Source organism: Heterodontus francisci, chromosome 42 (assembly GCF_036365525.1).
Source record: "Heterodontus francisci isolate sHetFra1 chromosome 42, sHetFra1.hap1, whole genome shotgun sequence".
Taxonomy (NCBI): Eukaryota; Metazoa; Chordata; class Chondrichthyes; order Heterodontiformes; family Heterodontidae; genus Heterodontus; species Heterodontus francisci.
The window spans coordinates 23,424,935-23,447,397 of record NC_090412.1 but is presented as its reverse complement, the minus strand read 5'-3'; the positions used below and the strand labels follow the sequence as shown (position 1 = coordinate 23,447,397).

Here is a 22,463-nt window from a genome sequence, read left to right as displayed (position 1 = left end):
GTGGCGCCGAGATGACATACTCAGCGATGGAAGCCTGGGGCGGAATGCGGCCTTTGTGACAGGCTCAGTAAACTGATGTCTGAGACATCAAGGTCCGCAGACAAAGCCAATAATTGGCTAGCCAGCCCAATTCGTTCATGGGACCTGCAAGGGTAGACCTGTCACAGAGCTGGGATTCCTCCCACTCAGCTCCTGACAGCCATGCAGGCTAAAGCTTGACAGTAAGGCGTTAGTCGGTAGTGTTCCCGTCTCCAAGCCACAAGGGTCAAGTGCCGCTCCAGAGACTTCAGCACAAAATCTGGGTTTATACTGCCAGTGCCAGTACTGAGAGAGTGCTGCACGGTCAGAGGTGCACGCTTTTGGATGATATGTTAAATGGAAGGCCCTGTCGGCCCCCTCAGGTGGATGGCCCTATTTCGAAGATCAGGGGAGTCCTCCCTGGTGTCCTGCCAAACATTTGTCCCCCAACCAACACCATCATTATCACATTACTGTTTGTGGGAGCTTGCTGTACATAAATTGACTGCTGGCTTTCCTTCACGATAACAGTGACTAAACTTCAAAAAGTAAACCATTGGCCGTAAAGTGTTTTGTTCCACCCTGAAAGATATTAGAGAAATGCAAGTCTTTCTTTCTTGAGGGTGATTCTGGCTGGATAAAGGACTAGGGTACCTCCCAGTTCTCCTGGTGAGTGATGTGATTCTAACTGATGTGTGGTTTGAGAGTCAGGCTAATGACCCGTTCATTTACAGATGAATTACAGAAACAATGCAGAGATACTGACACTTCCCTTCCCTTCCTCGACTTCTCTGTCTCCATCTCTGGGGATAGGTTGTCTACCAATATCCATTATAAGCCCACCGACTCCCACAGCTACCTCGACTACACTTCTTCACACCCTACCTCCTGTAAGGACTCCATTCCATTCTCCCAGTTTCTCCGTCTCCGACGCATCTGCTCTGATGATGCTACCTTCCATGACGGTGCTTCTGATATGACCTCCTTTTTCCTCAACCGAGGATTTCCCCCCACTGTGGTTGACAGGGCCCTCAACCGTGTCCGACCCATTCCCCGCACCTCTACCCTAACCCCTTCCCCTCCCTCCCAGAACCGTGACAGAGTTCCCCTTGTCCTCACTTTTCATCCCACCAGCCTCCATATCCAAAGGATCATCCTCCGCCATTTTCGCCACCTCCAGCGTGATGCCACTACCAGTCGCATCTTCCCCTCCCTTCCCGTCAGCATTCCGAAGAGATCGTTCCCTCCGCGACACCCTGGTCCACTCCTCCATTACCCCCACCACCTCGTCCGCGTCCCAGGGCACCTTCCCCTGCAATCGCAGGAGGTGTAATACCTGCCCATTTACCTCCTCTCTCCTCACTATCCCAGGCCCCAAACACTCCTTTCAGGTGAAGCAGCGATTTACTTGTACTTCTTTCAATGTAGTATACTGTATTCGCTGCTCACAGTGTGGTCTCCTCTACATTGGGGAGACCAAGCGCAGACTGGGTGACCGCTTTGCGAAACATCTCCGCTCAGTCCGCAAGCAGGACCCTGAGCTTCCGGTTGCTTGCCATTTCAACACTCCCCCCTGCTCTCATGCTCACATCTCTGTCCTGGGATTGCTGCAGTGTTCCAGTGAACATCAACGCAAGCTCGAGGAACAGCATCTCATCTACCGATTAGGCACACTTCAGCCTGCCGGACTGAACATTGAGTTCAATAATTTCAGAGCATGACAGCCCCCCATTTTACTTTCATTTTTAGTTAGTTTTTCTTCCTTTTTTCTTTTCTTTCTCTTTTTTTTTACATCCTTTTTTACATTTTTTACAATCCTTTTTTTTTGCATTTATTTCATTTTATTTTATTTCATTTCATCTTAGTTTGTTCAGTTTGCTTACCCACTGTTTTTTTCAGGTTTGCACTTGCTGCAATAATCAGTGTATTTACACCTAATCTGTACTAATGCTTTGTCTTTCAACACACCATTAACATATTGTTTGCCTTTGCTCCGTGACCTTTTGGTCAGCTATGTGGCCTGGTCCAATCTGCACCTTCTCCTTTGTTATCTCTTGCCCCACCCCCACCTCACTTGCTTATAATCTGTGACTTTTCTAATATTTGTCAGTTCCGAAGAAGGGTCACTGACCCGAAATGTTAACTCTGCTTCTCTTTCCACAGATGCTGCCAGACCTGCTGAGTGATTCCAGCATTTCTTGTTTTTGTGTTAGAGATACGACGTGTCTGTTACAGATTTACAAATATAAACACCAACTGTGGGGAACCATAGTCCGCAGGAGGATGTGAGGTTAGATGATACTCCAATCGGACTCACATATCTTGGTTCTGGACAGACAGCTTTGAGAAAAAATGGGTTGTCTCAAGTGGCACTCGGTGCAGGAGACTCTTTCAACTAAGTGACTGCCGCTTAAACTGCACTGAGAAGCGAGATATTTGGAAGGAAGGCTGCATTCCGTGGAAACTTAAAAAGTACGGACTTCTCAGTACTTTTGTCTCAGAGGCTTTCAATGTGAGTCAGCCACCAGCTGTCCAAAAAAAAAAGAAAAGAATATGACAAGTCTTTGTGAAAGCAAAACACAAACTACCGCGCCCTTTGTTTGCTCTTTAACTTAGCAAGTCCCTGAAGATGGCCAAAGGAGATTTGCACTGGTAGAATAGGAAGATCTCTCCAGAGATCGGAGCATTTCTTGTTATTTATTGTTGGAGCAGAGTAGAAGATGTTTTATGTGGGATTTAACCCTTCTCTGAGAGCGCTTGACACAAACATGGGCTTTATGAATGCAGAGGTGTTTCACTTACTAGTGACATCCTCCCTCAAATTAAGCAGCACAAAAACCACCCCCTAAAAAACCCACTCAGAATTACATGTTGAAAGTGATAAACATCCCCCTATGACTGCCTTAATCTTCAAAATGCCCCTCCGTCCCCAGCCCCCCACCCCATGGGCCTGTCCCCCATACTCTGGGGCTTTGGATCTGCCTCAGTCATTTGATGTGAAAACATCTGCTCCTGTGTCAGACTAGCATCAAGTCTGATCACCATTTCCTTGGCCATTGCAGATATGACAGTGGGACAAAGCCCCCCCCCCGCCCCCCACCCCGTGTCTACTGTGCGAGGTAGAAGATAGATTACGGCTACTAAGCTGCTGCTGACATCTCATTCTCTCAGTGTCCTGGCCAACATTTGTCCCTCAACAACATGTAGGAAAATGTGAATTTGTCCAGTTTGGTAGTAAGAATAGAAAAGCAGTATATTAATTAAATGGAGAGAGATCGCAGAACTCGATGGTACAAAAGGGACCTGGGTGTCCCGGTGCATGATTCACAAGAAGTTAGTATGCAGGTACAGCAAGTGATTAGGACGGCAAATGGATTGTTGTCATTTATTGCAAGGGGAATGGAATATAAAAGTAAGGAAGTTTTGCTACAGTTACACAGGGCATTGGAGAGACCACATCTGCAGTACTGTTTACATTTTTGGTCTCCTTACTTAAGGGAGGATATAATTGCATTAGCAGTTCAGAGAAGGTTCACTCGACTGATTCCTGGGATGGAGGGGTAATCTCATGAGGAAAGGTTGGACAGGTTGGGTCTGTATCCATTGGACTTTAGAAGGATGAGAGGTGACCTTATTGAAACATACAAGATTCTGAGGGGACTTGACAGGGTGGATGCTGACAGGATGTTTCCCCATCTGAGAGAAAGACTAGAACCAAGGGACACAGTTTAAAAATAAGGGGTCTCCATTTAAGCCAGAGATGAAGAAGGAATTTCTCTCTGAGGGTCGTTAGGCTGTAGAATTCTCTTCCCCCAAAGAGCACTGGAGGCAGGGACATTGAATATTTTTAAGGTTGAGTTAGATAGATTATTGTCTGGCAAGAGACAGAAAGGGTATAAAAGGGGATAGACAGCAAAGTAGAGTAATCAGATCAGGCATGATCTTATCAAATAACAGAGTAGGCTCAAGGGGCCGAATGGCCTACTCCTGCTCCTAATTCGTATGTACGTTCGTAAGCTGATGACCCTGGTTATTATCTCACTGATGTCTGTGGGAGCTTGCTGTGTACAAATTTGCTGCCACATTTCCTACGTTACACCAGTGACTTCTAAAGTATGTCGTTGGCTTTAAAACATTCTGGGACATCCTGAAATCATAAAAAGTATTTGACGAGGTCAAGTCTTTCTGTTTCTCGTCATTTGGTGCCCTTCTCCCAGACATTCTAGATCAGTGAATAGCAATAACTAAAAAAAACTCAAACACTAAACTTGTCAGTGATAGATTGCAGAAGTCCCACTTTTACATGTGGTCCCCACTGTTCCTCACTAATAGGCGAATGCATTCTAGCCTCACATAGGTTCAGAGCAGGAGTAGATCATAGGTCTCTCGCCATCCAACCTCCCTCAAAATTAGCATCATGCCTTTCTAAATCGAACAGCCCCGGGAATCAGGAACATGCAGGGAGAAGGATTATTGCATGACCCCAGCAGAATATGGAGCCCTCAGTGCAACTCACTAGAACACAGTGTAAAGCTCCTAGAACAAAATATTCCAGCCTTTAAAAAGTACCGCTAGAAGCGATAAATCAGAAGATTGGTTACAATACAAATACTGACACTTACCATGGCACTCCACAATTTCCAGAACATTGACAAAAAGTCATCGACTTGAAATGTTAACTGTTTCTCTCTCCATCATGAGAATGGACAGACCCTTAGCTCTTATGGATATTAAAAATGCTTTGCCAGGCCAAAAGACTTTTTGAAGTAAAATAAAGCTGCCGAACGTAACACACTGAGAAAAGGAGAACAAGACTTAACTCTTGCTCTGAGAATTTAATCGAGATGGATAACAAACTTTGAGTGAAGGCCAAGAATGCAACCAAATTCATCAGCATGCTTTGAGAAGCGTTACACAGTGCTGATGGGTAAATTGCTTTTGGAAAACTTGCTGTAATGCGAAGCTACGATGATACATTAACCACATTTTTAACATGGTTGATAAAGCCAGCAGTGCAGATGGCTGATCCACCCAGATAATTCAAGCAGTTCTGATGGCTCTACGGAGGTTACAAGACAAGACCTCTGCAGCTGAGAGGAGGTCTGCAAGTTAGGACACAAGTTAACGAGTTTTGCACAATGTGTTTTGTGACTGATCAATCGGGGTCTGAAAAAGGCCAGCTGGCAAACAACGGTCAGGCGACACAGGATGTGCATGAAAGATTGACAGCTCAGACAACTCAAGCCCCACACCGAGGGGTGCGGGGAAGAAACAGCCCTCACAGCCTCTGCATGATGGAAATTTACTGAGCAGGACAAGAACTGTACAAAAGGTGGTGACAAAGGGATATCAGGACTGCAGTTGGAAGAGGTTTGCTGTGTAGCTGATCAGAGAACCCCTCCACACTGATGCTGCGCTAGTTGCTCACGCAGATACTCAGCTACAAAGACACATGGACTGTCTCTCCTGTGCCTGTAACTTGTTCTCTTTGACTATAAGCATCAAGAACACAGTGGTCACGGGACAATGTGTTGCATCTCCACCCTTGATCACACTAAATAACACCCCACTGGACGTGCTTAGCAATTTCTGCTGCCTTGGGTCCAGGGTGACAGATAATCTGTCCCTTGATGCAGAGCTCAATACACACATAGGGAAAGCAGCTACCACCTTTGGCTGACTCGCAATACACGCATGGGATATCAAGCTGACCCTTAGGACCAAGCTGACGGTTTATAAGGCCTGTGTTCTCAGCACCTTGCTGTTTGGCAGTCCTCTCAAAGGCAGAGCTCCCAAGTGTGTTGGCACTAATCAAACAGAGGCAGATTTGGTGGATCGGACATTTCCGCAGGATGGAAGACAGTCGCACACCCAAGGGCCTTCTGTATGGTGAGGTAGCCGGGGCCAGATGACCAGTAGGGCGCCCAAAGCTTCTTTTCAAGGACACTTTGCAAGTGTGACACAAAGACCCGAAATGTCACACTTAGGAGTCACTAACTGGTGAAAGAGGGAAATGGCGACACATCCTGCGGACTGGTGTGCACTACCACAACGACTAGTTGCTACAGCAGCTTGGCAACAGGTGCCAACGTCAAAACAAAACAACTCACAGTGTCACTTGGCAGCTTCACGTGCAGCACTTGTGGCAGAACTGGACTCTCAAGGATTGGCCTTCAGAGCCATCAGCAAAATGCACCTGGAGAAGACACCCCAACGAAATGGATTGTTTCCTGCACGTCCAACATCTTTCGTAGATGAAAGGATGCCAACCCAGTGGAAGAGGTGGCCTGGCCCGTCACCTCGCCTACGAGGACCTACAACCCACGCTGGGCTGATCATCTAAGGAGTGGTTGGATGTATAAATCTCTTGTAACATTATTGGTGTGCTGCTCAAATTCACAGCAATAATGATAGGGGATTTGAATCTTTCTTAAGGACAATGAAATCTTAAAGACAGACCTAGGGTGTCTTAACCTATAGGTCTCAGGAATTAGGTCTTGCACCACAGATGCTGCCCGACCTGCTGAGTATCTCTCTTTTTATTTCAGATTTCCAGCACCTGCAGTATTTTGTTTTTCCAAAACTTTTAGTTTTTGAGGGGTGATGAAGCAAATGTAATCTGAGTCTCCGTGGTGATATGATTTGCTTCATTATTACTGCACTGTGTAGACATTCTAAAGGCTTATTTCTCATGCATTTTATGAAGAGTTTGTGTGTTAAAGGATCTGTGTGGGAGGGGAGTTAAATGATTCTGGTGTCCAGTGGCCCAAGAATTTTAGGAACTTGGCCAATCCCTTCCCGAGACTTGTCTTTGAGTTCCGTTCTCTCCTGGGTTTCCAAATCTTCTGGAGTTTCCAGAAATTAATCTCCAGAATACTGCTGCAAGGAACCCTGGAGAAAAGAAACTGTGCTTTTTTTTCTCCATTGAACATTTTTGTTTATTAGTCAAACATACGGCCATTTTCTCATTGCTAGTCTGACTGACAGCTAAGGTTTATCCAACCAGTAATAAAGAATCGATTTGGATTCCAAAGGGCATGGAAAGGCGGGACATAAACATACCAGACTGCCAATAGCGAGAGTGTAGGTGCAGGGCAGTTGGAGGTGGCAAGTCATGTATGAAACCTCCAGGAACACATCTAACCAGAGTTGGTAATCCATTTCTCCCCCTAATCGTGCTGTTCTGCAGGCTTTTATATTTTTATTGAATAAAACCTGCCTGCATTTACCATTTTCTTCTGCTGTCCTCAATTTGAAACCACAACCTGTTCTTGAACCTTGTAAATGATGGAAAAGCTCCCATTGTTTTCATATTTTTGACATTTGACTGGGCCTGGGCTAATTTCAAGCCTTTTGCACAGTTGACAATCTGTTTTAACACCTGTTTCAATTCTGTGCCTTTCCGCTCCACTGCTCACTTTCCTTTACCATCTGTTATTGGTAGGTTGGGGACACTTGGGAGAAGTCTAAAATCTGAATAAAGCCAATTCCAGGTGCAAACTCAAGCCACAGGCTCTATTAATGTTAGGCCTCTGGGAGCAAAGCTTCATCAGATTCAACAAGATTTGAACAATTTTAAAGAATTTTGTTCTGTGAATGATTTACATTTCGAGGTATTTGATGTAGGTTTTCGGTTTCATGTATTATGTGTGCACAAGTTAACTGGTCACCAAAAGTCACCAAAACAGATGCTCATAGGCAGGAAAAATTGTTGAATGATTTGCTTAGTTGTATTTGTGGAAGTTGTTGTCCAGTAATTGGTAGCTTTTCCATCGTTTGCGGTCGTGCCCGAGTAATGCACTGTTTCATGTCATGATTTTTCTCACAGATACTGTTTTAATCCACAGGGGATTTGAGCTAACGATATTTTGTCTCAAACTAAACTTTTGAGGTGTTGATGCCCTTTGAACAAGCATCAGGCGCTGACTTAATGATACAGAAAGAGGAATGCCTTCGGCTTTATAACGCACACTGAAAATTCTCATTCTGCTGTTCAAATCTCACCACTGCCGCGCTCCTCCCTACCTCTGCAACCTCTTCCAGTCCTGCAACCCTGCGCAATATCTGCACCTCGCCAATTCTGGTGTTTTGCACATCCTCGATTTTCATCGCCCCTCCAATGATGCCATCATTGATGGACCAAGACCCAATGTAGGTCAACAAGAATAGGGGTGATGAGTGAATGGGACTTGAAATTGTTAGGGCATGGGCAGCCATTCTTCGGCAGGTCAGAATGACAGGGCACCTCTATCACACACTGAGAGAGGTGATAGCCCCAAGGGCGCACACTGTATCCAAGAGTGTCCACCTTGACACCAATGGCTGGAGATCATGCTGGAACTAGGGGACAGTGCTCCATCTTTATGGGCCAAGTCTTTGATAGTCACACAGCAGACAAAATAATAAAATGGATCTAGTGCCTACGATTGCAGAGGTTAGTAAAGCTATCCAGGCAGCAAAGAGCAGTAAAGCTCCAAGACTAGATAGGATCACTACAGAGGTTAAGAATTGTGGCTGTTGAGTTCTTACTGACTGGCCACACAGACTCTTCAAAACCATCTGGAGACATGCTATTGTCCCACAACACTTCACCTACGCAACAGTTAGAAAGAAAAAAAAACTTGCACTTCTGTAGCGCCCTTCATGACCTCAGGCCCTTTGCAGCCAATGAAGTACGTTTTGAAGTGCAGTCACAATTGTAATGTAGGAAAATGTGACAGCCAATTTGCACACAGCAAGTTCCCACAAACAACAATAAAGACACTACCTCAAGGTAGTGTCCTAGACCCAACTATCTTCAACTGCTTCATCAATGACTTTCCCTCCATCGCAAGGTCAGAAGTGGGGATGTTCGCTGATGATTGCACAATGTTCAGCACCATTCGCGACTCCTCAGATACTGAAGCAGTCAGTGTAGAAATGCAGCAAGATTTGGACAATATCCAGGCTTGGGCAGATAAGTGGCAAGTAACATTCGCGCCACACAAGTGCCAGACAATGTCCATCTCAAACAAAAGAGAATATAAACATCACCCTTTGATGTTCAATGGCATTACCATAACTAAATCCCCCACTATCAACATTCTGGGGGTCACCATTGACCAGAAACTGAACTGGACCAGTCACATAAATGCTGGGGCTGCAAGAGCAGGTCAGAGGCTGGGAATTCTAAGGCGAGTAACTCCTCTCCAGTCTCCCCAAAGCCTGTCCATCATCTACAAGGCACAAGTCAGGAGTGTGATAGAATACTCTCCACTTGCCTGGATGGGTGCAGCTCCAACAACACAAGAAGCTCGACACTATCCAGGACAAAGCAGCCCACTTGATTGGCACCCCATCTACAAACATTCACCCCATCCACCACCTTCAACATTGACTCCCTCCACCACCGATGCACAGTGGCAGCAGTGTGTACTATCTACAAGATGCACTGCAGCAACTCACCAAGGCTCCTTCGACAGTACCTTCCAAACCTGGGACCTCTACCACCTAGAAGGACAAGAGCAGCAGATGCATGGGAACACCAGCTCCTGCAAGTTTCCCTCCAAGTCACACATCATCCTGACTTGGAACTATAGTGCCATTCCTTCACTGTCGCTGGGTCAAAATCCTGGAACTCTCTCCCTAACAGCACCCCAAGGACTGCAGCGGTTCAAGAAGGGGGCTCACCACGACCTTCGCAAGGGTAATTGGGGATGGACAATAAATGCTGGCCTTACAGCGAATGAACAAATAAAAAAAAATGATCAGATAATCCCTTTTAGTGATGTTGGTTGAGAGATAAATATTGGCCCCCTGCTCTTCTTTGAATAGTGTCCTGGCATCTTTAATGTCTACCTAGAGTGAGCAGCAGGGCATCTGTTTAACATCTTAACTGAAAGTCAGCACCTTGCAGAGTGCAGCGCTCCCTCGGTGCTGTGCCAGAGTGTCAGGCTGGAGCAGAAATTCAGCCCATTTTCTGAGACAGAGGTGAGACTGCTACCAACTGAGCCACAGTAACACCTAAAGTTCAGTTAGGAAGATCATTACATCATGTTACTGTCATCACTTTTGGCAGCTTGACAAAAAGTTCCATCTCCAACAGCCGAGATCCATCATGCACATCAAGGGGTAGGACAGAATTAGCAACTGAAAAATCTGGAAATCACTGACAATCAACACAAACTCATAACAGTTTAACAGTAGTCAGCCATGGCTGCTGGGCTAGCACTCTCGCCTCTGATTCAGACGGTTGTAGATTCAAGCCACACATAATCCAGGTTGACCTCCCTATACAGTACTGAGGGAGTGCTATGCTCTCAGAGGTGCTGCCTTTTGGATGAGACATTAAACTGAGGCCCCATCTTCCCTCACGGGTAGTCAGTGACGAGCAGGGGAGGTGTCCCCAGTGTTCTGACCAGCATTTATCTCCCAACCTTAAAACAGATATTAAAAAACAAAAAATGCTGGAAAAACTCAGGTAGAGCGAGAAACGGAGATAGCATTTCAAGTCAACGATGTCACAGCAGAACCTTAGAACAGCTGATTTCGTCATTTATTTCATGTTGTTGTGGCAGCTTGCTATGCACAAATTGGCTGCCAGGTTTCCTAAATTACATCAGTGTAATTTAAATAACTGCACTTTAAATAAAATACTTCATTGGCTGTTATGCACTTTGGAAAGTCCCAAGGTTGTGGCACTCTTAAATAGCAAAAGGATGAGGTGTAGCAAGGCACAAGGAAGCAAGTTGAAAGGTCACACAAGCACATCCTTATGATGGGCAACATAAACGCTGAGTTAGTGAGCATTGATGCATGCTGCTGTTGACCAGTATAAAAGGAGAAACAGTAACAGACAGGCTGTTTATGTCTAGGAAACGGCAGGAATAACTTTCCTCTCATTAGTGACCAGCTCAGTAATAGAGACTTTCTAACAAGGTAGACCATCTTTAAGTGTAAAAGAAAACATCTATCACCAGTACACTCCATATGCTTAGTACCAGCACTGCCCTTCCTCCCTCCTACAGTTTGAACTGTTCAGCTGTGCTGCGAGATCTCACTGATGTATTCTGCCTGCTCTTCATTAAAAGAGCAAATCCTTAAAATAGCCAAAAGAACTGGAGACAGAACTCAGAGCTCTCACCAAAGCAGATTACCAGCATAGAAACTAGACTACAGTTAATTAATGCTGTACTTCTAACTCTACTATGGATTACTTAGAGGGTACATGTAACTACACTAGAGGTCAGCTAGTCCTGCACTAGTAGTATCATAGAATGGTTACAGCAACCAAGGAGGCCATTCAGCCCATCATGTTCATGTCGTCTCTCTGCAAGAACAACTCAGCTACTCCCATAACGTCCCAACCCCCTTTCCTCATAGCATTGCAGTTGTTTTCCGTTCAGGTGCTTATCCAACACCCTGTTGAAAGCCTCAAACGAATCTGCCTCCAACACACTCTCTGGCAGTACATTCTACATTGTTACCACTCGCTGCGTAAAAAAGATTTTCCTCACGTCGCTGTTAATTCTTTTGCCGATGACTTTCAATCGGTGTCCTCTGGCTCTTGACCATTCCGCCAATGGGAACAGTTTTATCTCTATCTACTCTGTCCAGACCCCTCATGATCTTGAGCACTTCCAGAAAATCTCCTCTCAACCTTCTCTTCTCGAAGAGAACAACCCTAGCTTCTCCAATCTACCCTCGAAATTGAAGTCCCTCATCCCTGCAACTATTCTCGAAAGCCTTCATATCCTACCTAAAGTGCACGGCCCAGAACTGGACACAATACTCCAGTTGAGGCCGAGCCAGTGTTCCATAAAATTTCATCCTAACTTCCTTGCTTTTATATTCAATGCCTCTATTTATAAAGCCCAGGATCCCATATGCCTTTTTAAGGGGAGGCGGTGGCATAGTGGTATTGTCACTGGACTAGTAACCCAGAGACCCAGGGTATTGCTCTGGGGACATGGGTTCGAACCCCACCACAGCAGAAGGTGGAATTTGAATTCAATTAATAAATCTGGAATTATAAAGCTAGTCTAATGATGGCCATGAAACCATTGTCGATTATTGTAAAAACCCATCTGGTTCACTAATGTCCTTTAGGGAAGGAAATCTGCTGTCCTTACCTGGTCTGGCCTACATGTGACTCCAAACCCACAGCAACATGGTTAACTCTTACATGCCCTCTGAAATGGCCTAGCAAGCTACTCAGTTGTACCTAACCGCTACGAAGTCAAGAAAAAGGAAAGAACCCGGACGGACCACACGGCATCGACCGAGGAACCAGAAAGGACAACGGCAAACCCAGCCCTGTCAACCCTGCAAAGTCCTCCTTACTAACATCTGGGGGCTTGTGCCAAAGTTGGGAGAGCTGTCCCGCAGACTAGTCAAGCAACAGCCTGAAATAGTCATACTCACGGAATCATACCTAACAATGTCCCAGACACTGCCATCACCATCCCGGGTATGTCCTGTCCCACCGGAAAGACAGACCCAGCAGAGGTGGCGACACAGTGGTATACAGTAGGGAGGGAGTTGCCCTGGGAGTCCTCAACATCGACTCTGGACCCCATGAAGTCTCATGGCATCAGGTCAAACATGGGCAAGGAAACCTCCTGCTGATTACCACCTACCGCCCTCCCTCAGCTGATGACTCAGTACTCCTCCATGTTGAACACCACTTGGAGGAAGCACTGAGGGCGGCAAGGGCGCAGAATGTACTCTGGGTGGGGGACTTCAATGTTCATCACCAAGAGTGGCTCAGTATCACCACTACGGACCGAGCTGGCAGAGTCCGAAAAGGACATAACTGCGAGAACTGGGTCTGCGGCAGGTGGTAAGGGAACCAACAAGAGGGAAAAACATACTTGACCTTGTTGTCACCAATCTGCCTGCTGCAGATGCTTCTGTCCATGATTGTATTGGTAGGAGTGACCACCGCACAGTCCTTGTGGAGACGAAGTCCCGCCTTCACATTGAGGATACCGTCCATCGTGTTGTGTGGCACTATCACTGTGCTAAATGGGACAGATTTCGAACAGATCTAGCAATGCAAAACTGGGCATCCATGAGGTGCTGTGGGCCATCAGCAGCAGCAGAATTGTACTCAACCACAATCTGTAACCTCATGGCCCGGCATATCCCCCACTCTACCATTACTATCAAGCCAGGAGACCAACCCTGGTTCAATGAAGAGTGCAGGAGGGCAGGCCAGGAGCAGCACCAGGCATACCTCAAAATGAGGTGTCAACCTGGTGAAGCTATAACACAGGACTACTTGCATGCCAAACTGCGTAAGCAGCATGCAATAGACAGAGCTAAGCGATCCCATAACCAACGGATCAGATCTAAGCTCTGCAGTCCTGCCACATCCAGCCATGAATGGTGGTGGACAATTAAACAGCTAACTGGAGGAGGTGGCTCCACAAATATCCCCATCCTCAATGATGGGGGAGCCCAGCACATCAGTGCGAAAGATAAGGCAGCAGCATTTGCAGGATCCTTCAGCTAGAAGTGGCAAGTTGATAATCCATCTCGGCCTCCTCCTGAAATCCCCAGCATCACAGATGCCAAACATCAGCCAATTCGATTCACTCCGTGTGCTATCAAGAAACGACTGAAGGTACTGGATACTGCAAAGGCTATGGGCCCTGACAATATTCCGGCAATAGTACTGAAGACCTGTGCTCCAGAACTTGCCATACCTAACACAAAGGAAGATGGTTGTGGTTGTTGGAGGTCAATCATCTGAGCTCCAGGACGTCACTGCAGGAGTTCCTCAGGGTAGTGTCCTAGGTCCAACCATCTTCAGCTGCTTCATCAATGACCTTCCTTCAAATCAAAGTCAGGAGTGGGGATATTCGCTGATGATTGCACAATGTTCAGCACCATTCGTGACTCCTCAGATACTGAAGCAGTCCGTGTAGAAATACAGCAAGACCTGGACAATATCCAGGCTTGGGCTGATAAGTGGCAAGTATCATTCGTGCCATGCAAGTGCCAGGCAAATACCATCTCCAACAAGAGAGAATCTAACCATCTCCCCTTGACATTCAACAGCATTACCATCGCTGAATCCCCCACTATCAACATTCTAGGGGCTACCATTGACCAGAAACTGAACTGGTGCAGCCATATAAATACCGTGGCTACAAGAACCGGTCAGAGGCTAGGAATCCTGCGATGAGTAACTCACCTCCTGACTCCCCAAAGCCTGTCCACCATCTACAAGGCACAAGTCAGGAGTGTGATGGAATACTCTCCACATGCCTAGATGGGTGCAGCTCCAACAACACTCAAGAAGCTCGACACCATCAGGACAATACAGCCCGCTTGACACACAATGGCAGCAGTGTGTGCCATCTACAAAATGCACTGCAGTAACGCACCAAGGCTCCTTAGGCAGCACCTTCTAAACCTCTACCAACTAGAAGGACAAGGGCAGCAAATGCATGGGAACACCACCACCTGCACGTTCCCCTCCAAGTCACACACCATCCTGACTTGGAACTATGTCACTGGGACAAAATCCTGGAACTCCCTTCCTAACAGCACTGTGGGTATAGCTACCTCACATGGACTGCAGCGGTTCAAGAAGGCAGCTCACCACCACCTCCTCAAGGACAATTAGGCATGGGTGATAAATGCTGGCCTGGCCAGCAACGCCCACATCTCATGAATAAATAAAAAAAAAAACTACTTTTTCAACCTGCCATGTCACCTTCACCGATTTGTGCACACCCTCTGTTCCTGCACCCACTTTAGAATTGGAACTACAGAATGATTAGTTGGTGCTGTGCTGGAAATTATAATGCAGGTTAGATAGTGCAGTACTAGTTACTATGTAATGGATTAGTTCGAGAGGCACCAACAATAACTCTACAGGTTAGTGCTCGACTAGTAAGTACATTACAGTTAAGCTAATGCCACACAAGCTACTATACTCCAGGTTACTTAGACAGACAGTCGAGTTCCAGTCTGCATTTTGAAGTACTTTAGAGAATAAACAATTCCCATCAAGCCTAGCTATTTTTAAAATGATATCTACAGTTATAAAGTTAATACATTATGCATTTAGAATTGTAGATATCAATGAGAGAATTCCCAAACTGTTACAATAAGAGTCAAAAATATCCAGGGGAAAGATTCTCTTCATTTCTTTCTCTCCCCATTGGTTGTGTGGGTTAGTTAGTTAGTGCTGTGCTGGTAACAATACTACGGCTGGTAAGGTTACCAAGAGTAAACAGAGTGCAGATTAAACACGGACACATCCTTAAGCACTAGCACAAGCATCCCAGGCTCTGGATTGAAGCAGGTGGAATGATGGAGGTGATTCTGTGATGCCTGTCTGTTCCCTTGCTGCTGACCTATCCCCAAATGCACAGTAGCAACAACACGACAACCTGAAAGCCAATGCTTGAACGTTGGCCGCGGGGCAGAAGAGGGAGGGGTGCAGGAGATCCGAACAAGCAGGCCTGCATATTGCAACTTGCATTTATATAGTGCCTTTCACATATTTAACCACCCCAAAGCATGACAGAGGGACTTAGCAAGCAAACTTGGACACCAAGCAACGTCAGGCACTATTAGGGCAGGTGTCCAAAAAGCTGGGCAAAGAGGTAGGTTTTAAGGAGCGTCATAAAGGAGGAGAGAAAAAAAGCAGAGAGCTCGGGGTCCAGGCAGCAGGGAAGGCACAGCCAACAACGGTGGAGCAACTAAAATCGAGGCTGCTCAAGATGCCAGAGTTGGAGTCGTGCAGATATCCCGGAGGATTGGAGGAGATTACAGAGAAAGGAAGGGGTGAGGCTATGGAGGGATTTGAAAACAAGGATGAGAATTTAAAAAAATAATGGATATACAGTATAAATTTGTTGCTTTCCTTACATTGGCATTCTTGTGGATTGTCCTGATGAGTGCATGATGAAAAGCATCAACAAAATGTCTGTTTTCAGCAATACTCAAGTTCTGCTCTACCAAACAATACAGGTGTTGCTTAACTGGGAGCTAATGTAGGTCAGACAGCACAGGGGTGATAGCTGAATGGGACTTGGTACCAAGAAAGGACACTAGCAGAGTGGTGGATGAGCTCACATTTATGCAGGGATATCTGGCTGCTTTTGCCCGGAAATAAACCCAGGGAGGTTTTGGCTAATCCCAAGAGGACTGGCTCAGAGTTCTTCACGTTACAGCGGCTGCCTCACACGTGTTGAAGCCAACACTGCAAAGTAAGTCCCTCAAACAGATTAGGGGCGCATTTATCATATTGTTTGTGGGAGCTTGCTGTGCACAAACTGGTCACTGCATTCCCTGCACAGCAACAGGGGCTGCACTTCAGAAGCACTGCCATTGGCTGTCAAGGACTTTGTGATCTCCTGAGGTTGGGAAAGGCACTACATAAATGCAAGTGCTGCCATTTATATCCATCTCTTTATTCCACCTCCATCTTGTATTACATTTCACCGCTTCATTCTGTTCCATCTGAAAGAGGATTTGCAATCCTTTTCCATCGTGGGAACACAAAACACAGAACACAAGATCCCAGGTATCAGAAAAAGAAACGTCCAGCTCGTCTTAATAAATGTAGATCTTTGCAACCACTTCTGAAATTCACTTGAAATTAACGTGCGGCGCGCTGCATAAAATTACCCTTTGGAAACACAAGCCCATGAATAATGGAGTAGTTGAGGTTTTCCGCGCTGTCTGCTTAGCCACTGTGCCAGGATCCTGGGTTGCAAGTGGGACACAGACAGTCCTGCCTAGTGAGTTTAAAGCCCCAGTTAGACTCAGGCTTGCTAATCTGCTGAGGGATTTAAAAGGCAAAGCTGATGGGTTTTGAGCACCTGTCAATCACAGGCAAGACTGGAGTTCTCTGAACTAAAACAGGCAGTACATTCAAGAGACTGGAATTTAAAACCAACAAAATAGGTAGGTAGGGAGGGGGCACGCTCCCCGCAATGACTTGCCCTGCAGAGTCAATGAACCAAAAGCTGATGACAGCTCAGAACCCACATCCATTCTGTTTAAGAGCATTCCTGACAGGTAGTGAGCCTCACCAGCCTAACACTGCACACTGCAACACCCACAGAGACCTCACTAAAACCACTGTCCTCCAACATGCATCTGCCCCCTCCCCACTCGATTTATTGTTAAACTTCAACAATTCCACTCCCCCCCCCTCCCTCCCTCCCTCAGCCTTCCCCTCCTCCAGTGGGGGGGGGGGGGGGTGACAAACTCTGATAACCCCAAGTACAGCTCACACTTCCTGTATTTTTTCAGCAACGAGCATTAAAAACGAAACAAACAATGAATGAGGAGGTGGCTGCTTTCTGAGATCATCTTCACCCCTAGGATCGACCAGCGTTGCAACAGCATTAGGGCTGTGCTTAATAATAAAGCAGGGGGATAATAAACATTTGACTCATGGCTGGGTAAAATTTCCTCCCAAAACATAATTAATGCGAGCTGTAAACAAAAAACAGACTAGGCCAATAACAGGAAGAAAAGGCTGGACCTTAATCAGAGCAATTTCAGCAAGAAAAGCTCTAAATTCTAACGGCTGCATGTCAGCTTTTTGTGCCCAGTGTGGTCTCGGTGAAAGAACAAGGTAATTGTCCAGCAAAAGCACTTCGAGGGCTACAGCCTCCTCCCTTTATACATCATCTGGATAGCCATGAACCGTCCACAGCACAGAGCAACTCCCAAAGACAAAGAGAGAGAGAGAGGCACATTACCTGCAGTTTCATTTTCCAACAGGGTTGCATTTGCGTCCTTGTGTGGAGGAGGCTCAATATTGCCCTTTATAATCACATTGCTTCAGCTTGACACCGATCTGCCCCTGCATTTGCCTAAAGCAAGCTGGAATGGAGAGAGATGCCTGGGCTTGCCTCACACTAACGCCAGCCTCTCATCATATAGGACACACTACTTCCTCCAGCTGATTGCCAATGAAAGAGGCGAAGGTCATGAATTATTCATGAGCCTTCCCCCCTCTCCCTCCCTCCCTCCCTCCCTCCTCCTCCCCTCCCCTCTCTCCTCCTCCCTCTGCCTGACAAAACCTGGGCTTGTCCTGTTGTCTCTTTGCTTGTGGGGGGGGGGGGAAGCTTTCTGTCCTTAAACAGAGGAGGCTTAGAGCTGTACAGACCATAATACCCAGTTCCTCTCGCAGCCTTGCTGCAAATTGAGCTGGATGCAGGCCAGATTTTAACCCTGGCCGCCTGATGAGCAGTTGCCAACCCTCCAGGATTGGCCTGGAGCCTCCAGGAATTGAAGATTAATCTCCAGGCAACAACCACAGGGAAGAAATTATGAGGGCGTTAAACAAAAATAGGGTGCGATTTGTTTTTTCTTTTACCTCAACACCTTGATTTATTAATTATAAAGAGGTAGCAGACGGGATGTTTGGTTGATGTTTGACTGTCAAGCAAGCATTTAAAATCGCGTTTGCTTTCCAGTTGGTGGGCACCCGCGAGGATGGACGTGTCGGGTGAACAGTGGCGGGAGTGTGGGGGAGGGGCGGTTGGAGGTGGGAGGTCATATGACAAAATCTCCAGGAACCCGTCCAACCAGAGTTGGCAACCCTACCCCCGATGGAAATTCGGACAACATTGGTCGTTTGACTTGCCCTGACTGATGCCGGTGACTTTCCCATGAGGATGTGATCTTTAACGCACTCCCTTCAGCGAGTGAGACACTCGCCAGAGGTCGGACTTTAAATATGCAGATAGGATCCCGATGGCACGCGGAGTCACGGCCAGAAAAGTGGGTTCTCCTTTTTATTCCCAGTTATCTTGTGCTTCTCTGAGCCCCACAAGGAAACCTTGGAACTCCCCTGCTCCAGAATGCCTCCCCAAACCCCTCCCCCATCACCGCATACCACGTAATCGTTAAGAAGATTAATGTCAGGCCTCTTACCTCACCAGCATTAGCCTGAAGGTAAGTTCTGGCAAGGGGGGGGTGGTTGGAGCAGCAATGGGAAAGGTGAGGTGTTTGGGAGAATCATAGAATCAAGGAATTATAGAATGACCTCCTTCTGTGCTCTAACCGTTTGCCCCAATGTGTCGTGCTGGTTCTATGCAATAGCAACCCAGCTAGTCCCAAATCTCTGCCCTTTCCCCAAAGCCCTGCAAATTTTTTTCTCTTCAGGTGTTTATCCAATTCCTTTTTGAAAGCCAGGATTGAATCTGCCTCCACCGCACTCTCAGGCAGTGCATTCCAGATCCTAACCACTCGCTGCATAAAAAAAGGTTTCTCCTCGTGCCACCATTGGTTCTTTTGCTAATCATCTCATATCGATGTCCTCTGTTTCTCAACCTTTCCACCCACGGGAACAGTTTCTCCATATCTGCTCCGTCCGGACCCTCCACGCTTTGCAACACTTCTTTCGAGCCTCTTCTCAACCTTCTCTAAGGAGAACAGCCCCAGCTTCTCCAATCTATCCATTTCACCGAAGTCCCTGCAACCATTCTTGGAAATCTTTTCTGCACCCGCTCTAACGCCTTCACACCCTTCCTAAAGCACAGTGGCCAGAATTGGACACAATACTCCAGTTGAGGCCAAACCAGAGTTTTGTCAAGTTTTACCATCACTTCCTCGCTGTGAATACTGTGAAGTTGGCGGAAGTCTCCTCCTCGTCCTACTCCACAGACAGTTGCTTTGTTTTTTTTTAAAAGACTAAAACTCTCCGTTTGTTGGCAGCCCTAGTTTAGGCCGTAGTTGCCCCTGAAGGATCCTGAGCAGACTAAGCCCAACTCCTACTCTGCTTATCAGGTCCAATTTCTACCCTTAGCAACGAGTGCAGGGTGTGTATCACAGGGCTGGCAGTTAACACATAAAATTTAAATCGCTCCTGCCCTTAATTTGCACATGTCACCGAGGCCACTCGTCACCTCCGCTGGTTCCCTGGATCAACCTGAGCAAAATATGACACCAGACTCATAAGGATATATTAGGACAGATGACCAAAAGCTTGGTCAAAAAGGTAGGTTTAAAGGAATGTCTTAAAAGATGAGAGTGGTAGAAAGGAGGAGAGGCTTGGGAAGGTAATTCCAGAGGTTAGGACCCAGGCAACTGAAGGCATGGTCACCATTGATGGAGACATTAAAATCAGGGATACTGAAGAGGCCAGAACGAAAGTAGTGCATGTATCTCGGAGGGTTGTGGGGCTGGAGGAGATTACCGAGATAGGGAGGGGGCAAAGCCATGGAGGGATTTGAAAACAAGGATGACAATTTTAAAATCAAGATGTTGACCGGGAGCCAATGTAGGTCAGCCAGCACAAGGGTGACAGGTGAACGGAACATGCTGCGAGTTAGGACAAGGGCAACAGAGTTTTGAATGACCTCAATTTTATGGAGGGTAGAATGTGGGAGGCCAGTCAGGAGTGTGTTGAAATAGTCAAGTTTAGAGATAACAAAGGCATGAAGGAGGTTTTCAGTGGCAGATGAGCTGAGGCAGGGGCGAAGTTAGGTGATGTTACGGAGGTGGAAATAGGCAGTCTTAGTGATGGCGCAGATATGTGGTTGGAAGCTCATCTCAGGGTCAAATATGACGCCAAAGTTGGTTCAGTCTCAGATAGTTGTCAGGGAGAGGGATGGAGTCAGTGCCCTGGGAATGGTGTTTGTGTTGGGGGGACAAGAAAATAACAGCTTTGGTCTTCCCAACATTTAAGACGAGGACATATCTATCCTAAGGTGTGGTCAGCCGTGGCTCAGTGGTAGCACAGAAGATTGTGGGCCCAAGCCCCCCTCCAGAGACTCGAGCACATAATCAAAGCTGATGCTTCAGTACAGTATTGAGGGAGTGCTACCCCGACAGAGGTGCAGTCCTGTCCAATGAGATGTTGAACTGAGGCCCTGTTTGTCTTCTCAGGGGGATGTACATGATCCCTACACTACTCAATGAAGATCTGAGTCGCGGTTAACATTATCCCTCAGTCGACACCTAAAAACAGATGATTTGGCCATGTCATAGCTGTTTGTCGGAGCTTCTCTGCACAAATTGGCAAACGCATTTCCTACATTACAAGATTGTGCGTTAAAAATAATTTATTGGCTGTAAAGTGCTTTGGGACATTCTGAGGTGGTGAAATCTATGGAATCTGAGTTCCTCGGTGTCCATTCACATGAGCGTTTGCCTGTTGCTCTGCACATCTTTACCTCTCTTAAGCCCTTCTCTCCTTCGTCCACACTGAGTTATGCCTCATTTCATTTCTCCCCTCGCCGGGACTCTGCCTCCCCCAATTGCCATATCCACCCTTCACTGCTCCTCGACAAAGAACAAAGTACAGTACAGGACTTCCTGCTCTCCTGCCGCCGTCCCAACCTTGACTCCTTCTTAGAAGAGCCTACAGCGTCCCTCCGTGCCTCTCATGACATCCTTTGAACAGCCCATTGAAACACTCATCACTGCCTCCTAACCAGCAGCAAACCCATCTCCCCCATTCTCTTCTCTCACCAAACTTCCAGGAGAGTCAAGTCCACTAGGAATAGTCACGTCTATGGAATTATAGAATGGTTACAGCACAGAAGGAGGCCATTCAGCCTGTCGTGTCCATGCTGACTCAGCTAGTCCCACTCCCCCAGCCTTGCTCCGTAGCCTTGAATTGTCTTTTCCTTCATGCCCTTGTCTAATTCCCTTTTGAAAGCCATGATTGAATCTGCCTCCACCACGCTCTCAGGCAGTGCATTCCAGATCCTAACCACCCGCAGCATAAAGAAACTTTTCCTCATGTCGCCTTTTGTTTCTTTTAGCCATTCAACATAAATCTGCATCCTCTGATTTTCTACCCTTCTGCTCTCTCCAGACCCCTCATGATTTTGAACACTTCTGTCAAATCTCCTCTCGATCTTCTCTTCTCCAAGGAGAACAGCCCCAGCTTCTCCAATCTATCCTCGTCACTGAAGTTCCTCATCCCTGGAACCATTCTCATAAACCTATTCTGTACCATCTCCAAAGCCTTCAACATCCTTCCTGAAGTTCAGTGCCCAGAATTGGACACAATACTCCAGATGAGGCCGAACCAGTGTTTTATTCAGGTTTATCATCATTTCTTTGCTTTTGTACTCTATTTATAAAGCCCAGGATCCTGTATGACTTTTTAAGCACTTTCTCAACCTACCCTGCCACCTTCAATGATTTGTGCACACATACCCACAAGTCCCTCTGCTCCTGTGACACCTTTAGAATTGCAGCCTTCAGCTTATATTGTTGTTCTTTTCAATTATTTAGCTTTAGTGTTGCTCGGATGTCCTCATCTCTGGCATATAAGAACATAAAAAATAGGAGCAGGAGAAGGTCATTCGGCCCCTCGAGCCTGCTCCACTATTCCATAAGATCATGGTTGATCTGATAGTGGCCTAAACTCCACTTTCCTGCCTTCCCCCCCCCACCGCCATAACCCTTGAATCCCTTGTCAAACAAATATCTGTCTAACTCAGCCTTGAATATATTCAATGACCCAGTCT

The 22,463-nt window shown here is 46.6% G+C and overlaps 1 protein-coding gene across 1 annotated transcript in view; it reads right to left on the bottom strand.

Annotated features, from left to right (window-relative positions):
- LOC137355277 (uncharacterized) overlaps nucleotides 1-17,924 on the bottom strand; it is a 50,305-nt gene extending 32,381 nt beyond the window's left edge. Inside the window, exon 1 of the mRNA XM_068020219.1 lies at nucleotides 17,733-17,924. Coding sequence (XP_067876320.1) covers nucleotides 17,733-17,762 — 30 coding nt within the window. The 5' untranslated portion in view covers nucleotides 17,763-17,924. The remainder of the gene's footprint in view (nucleotides 1-17,732) is intronic.
- Between the last annotated feature and the right edge of the window lie 4,539 nt (nucleotides 17,925-22,463).